Consider the following 4,271-nt stretch of genomic DNA (forward strand, 5'->3'; position numbering starts at 1 on the left):
AAGAAGAGCGTTAGGAGCATTAATTTTTGTGATTTGTAGCCATCAAATAATTATCAATGATTTTTTTAATGGTATGAGATTTTATCCAATAATATAATATTACTTATTTTTCTTTAATTAATTACATGCTAGCCAAAATTTAATAAAATTGCTGTCGTCGTTAGACTTTTCCATATTTCAATGTTTTCCCATAAATATGTAAAACTTGTTTATTTGGAGTTTCTTAACTAACTAATATGGTGCTGGGTTGTCGGCTGCTGAGCATAAAATAAAGGAAGGAATTTTGGTGAGATGGAAGAAATATTAGTTAAGCATGTCAGAAATATTAACGGCCACCCAATTCATATGAATAAATTGGACAGCAAGTAGTAGTGAAAAGAGAGAGAGATGGAAGAACACACATGCAGCAGTGAGTTTGCAGGTGTTAATATAATTTCAACCTCATGCTTCCTAATCGGCTTGTTGGTGACGCTGAAGCACTTAATCTCCCTTTCCAAATGGATCTTCGCCACCTTTCTCAGATCCCAAATAGACCTAATCAGAACATACGGTTCCTGGGCCATGGTCACCGGAGCAACCGACGGAATCGGAAAAGCCATGGCTCACCGCTTAGCACACCGAGGACTCAACATCATCCTCGTCAGCAGATCCTCCAAGAGGCTCCAAACCGTCGCAACTGAACTCCAAGCACGCCACCCTCACATCCTCGTCAAGGCCATCCAGATGGACTTCTCCGGCGACATAGCGGAGGGTCTCCGGCAAATAGCGGCGGCCACACGCGAATTGGACCTCGGGATACTGATCAACAACGTGGGGATCACGTACCCTGGGGCTATGTTCTTTGACCAAGTGGAAGAGAAGGTGTGGAGGAAGATCTTAAAGGTGAATGTGGAAGGAACGACGAGGGTGATACTGCAAAACAAAATAATACATAAATTATTAATAAAAAATTATTTGTGACATATGTAAGGTCTTGTATTTTAAACTGGTAAAATTTAATAATTCAAATATTGTTTAACATGTAAAGTCAGAAAACAATTACCCTATCTCTATGGAAATTCACCGAAAGATAAATGTTATAAGGTGACATTTCATTTTCAAACTCACTTTTAATTTGAGTCTTATTTTAAGTGAAACTTTTATTGAGAAATGGTATAGGATGAATACTAAATTTTACATTTTAAATTTTAAATTTAAAAAATATTAGTTAATATTAATAAAAAGTATTGATTTTTATCATTTTTATTTATTATACTTTATGTTAATTGATTGTACATTAAAAATATAATTTTATTATGTATGAATAATTTTAAGAGTAAATTTTTTTATAGTGTTGAACTAATTAAAAGGATAAAATCCAAAAAGAATATTTGAAGGAATTGAAATTTTTTTAAGTGGGAACTAAATTAGTGAGAGCAGACTAGTTGAATTTAAAATATAAAGAATGTCGTCTAGTTAAAAATGAACTAAACTAGATGTTCTTTCACTGATGTCACATGTCATATGTATCTTTTTGTTCAAACACCTCTTTATTACGGATACCTAGAGTAGAACTACTACCTTAACTTGTGGAGATTAACTTTTTTTTTATACTCATTTTTAGTTAAAAAGACTTAAAATAATAGGAACACCAAAAAATACCTTCTCTCAACTACTCTATTTAATAACAAGTTTTTGAATAAAAAAAAGTAGGCTGAATATGATATTGTAATCATTAGACAATATACTCCCCTTCAAAATGGTTTGAGGCACTTTGAGATTATAAAAAAAAAACTTCGATTTATTTCTCTCAAAAATTTTTTTTTTCTGAAACTTGAGATATCATCTCTATTTTTTGCTCTCCTCTAATTTTTGTTATTGTTCTTTATTTTGCATGTTCATCAAATTTAAATAAGAGAATTCATAAAATTAACATTCTATTACACCCGACAACAAATGTTAATTAACTTTTACCTACAATAAAAAGATTTATTCATCTTCTTGTGACATTAGTAAATATCTCAACACTTATTTTTTATTATTATTTCTCATCTCTAATTTTTATGTTATTTATTTGTCATTAATAAAAATATTTTTTCACAAATTTACCTATGCTTAATTTCTCATCTTAATATTTCTTTATTTAATCTATTTTCATAATACTACGTACTAATCATCAACAAAAAGAATTATTATTTTATTACAACTCTCTGTATTAAATCAATTAACAACTTGACCATAAAGAAGTGACAATGAAATTGGACATATATATTGGGATGACAAGCCAGTGAATTTAATTTTAATTTATTGTTATAAATTATGATTTTTGAAAGGTGAAAACTAAGGTGTAATCGACTTTATGTAAAGTTGATAACTAAGAGCCATTAGATGAAAATTTAGTCAAATCAGTCAAATCATCAAACGGCTCTTAATTATTAATTTCACGTGAAGTCGACTGCACTTAAGTTTCCACTTTTTTTTAAATATGTATTTTGATCTCTCTTTTTTTTTTTTTTTCCCTCCCCGTGCATGCATCTTTAAAATAAGGGTTATGCTAGGTATGGGATCATAATAAATGCTATTTTTGAAATATTTATTATGATATAAAATCACGACCTAAACATGCAGTTACGTGGATCAGCTATCAAGATCTCTGCACGTCGAGTATAAACAGTATGGGATTCACGTCCAGTGTCAGGTACCTACATCACACACACTTCATTTTCTTTCTTTTTTCGATGAAATTTGATAAACTATTTTCTCTGCTTATTTTTAGTTTTTCCATATCATGATGATAACAATTTTCTAGAATGCTTTGGCATAGGTTACTCTTCTTAATAGAAATTAAATAAATGATGGTGATGAATGAAGGTACCACTGTATGTAGCAACGAAGATGGTATCAAAGGTAGCATGCATAGAGAAAGATTCACTTTTCATTCCAACACCAGAGGCTTATGCAAAAGCGGCCATGCGTAAAATTGGACATGGGCCAAGGTGCACTCCTTATTGGGCTCACTCTGTTCAGTGGTTCTTTGCAGGCTTAGCCCCGGACCCACTTCTCGATTCTTGGCGCTTTTCTATCGCAATGCGCCGCTGGAAAGGAATCCAATAATCATACCTCAGTTAATCCTATATATTAGGGAAATTATTTGACAAATATTACAAACTTCAAAGTGTATTCTACATCTTACTTATATGGCGCATAATACCTATTTGTATGGGGCTCCATGAAAGAGATACTTCATACTTATCATAAGTGATCATAGTGTTGGTAAAAAATAATTGAATTCGAAGAAGAAGATTATTCGAATTATTAAGTAAGTTTTTAGAAAAGGAATTAGTGTTGAAAAAGATGTATTTGGAGGCATTAAGTAAGAGTTCGATTAGCTCAGTAAATCGAGGAGTTATTTGAGTTAAGAAGATCGAAGATTCTTAAAATTAAAGGTTATTTTACAGTCATTACATGATCATGCAAAAGAGCGGGAACGGTTATTTGTGTTTACATACATGGGATTTTCATTTCAAATTGATCTGTTAAGAAAATTGCTATAAATACTAGAAGGCTCGAAGTCATAAATGTTGAAACTTTGCTTGAGAAATTATTCACGCACACTCACATCCCAGTAAATTTCTGAGTCAACTTCGAGTTCATTTTTTGTAGAGTTCCTTTCACTTGTTTTTTACTTTTCATTTACATTTTCTGCAAATTTTACTTTTCTAATAAATTTATCTTTCAAGCAACATTTAATTTCCTTGTTCAATTTATATTTTTCAGTACTTTAATTTTTGAAATTCGAAATCCTTTGATCTAATCGAAGGCATTTTATTATTTTATTTTGATTCAATGCAACTATTTTAATTCCAATCAATTTTATTTTCAAAATCTTTACTTTTATTATCTTTTCAGCTTTGTTTTCAAATATTGTCTAATTCAAAAAATTTTGATACACTTTTATAAAATTAGTACTCATAAAAAAAGAGTTAATTTCACTCTTAAATTATTAGAATCAAACCACTGTCAATTTAGTAAAAATCGACCAAACACATAATAATATGAACCAAATAAAAATAAAAGAATGATTCACATGTGATCGATGTCAGGCCTAATCAGCCATCAGTTTTTTCTATTCAAATTAAGTGTGGGTGAAACTGTGTTTGACTGTTTGGTAATCATAAATAAGTATTCCTCAATCGACAAATGTCCTAGGCAGTAAAACAGATGTTTTGATAGGGTATGGCAAACTAACCTGTTAGATCAACTTGATTTTTTTTTTTCCAATTTTTATACTT

The 4,271-nt window shown here is 30.6% G+C and overlaps 1 protein-coding gene across 1 annotated transcript; it reads left to right on the forward strand.

The window, feature by feature from the left end:
• Positions 221 to 3,591, forward strand: LOC107633899 (very-long-chain 3-oxoacyl-CoA reductase-like protein At1g24470). Its single transcript, XM_021117467.1, has 3 exons — positions 221 to 906; positions 2,603 to 2,677; positions 2,851 to 3,591. The coding sequence occupies exons 1-3, from the start codon at positions 388 to 390 to the stop codon at positions 3,091 to 3,093; spliced, it is 837 nt and encodes a 278-aa protein (XP_020973126.1). The 5' UTR covers positions 221 to 387; the 3' UTR covers positions 3,094 to 3,591.

Source organism: Arachis ipaensis, chromosome B03, assembly GCF_000816755.2.
Source record: "Arachis ipaensis cultivar K30076 chromosome B03, Araip1.1, whole genome shotgun sequence".
Classification (NCBI taxonomy): Eukaryota; Viridiplantae; Streptophyta; class Magnoliopsida; order Fabales; family Fabaceae; genus Arachis; species Arachis ipaensis.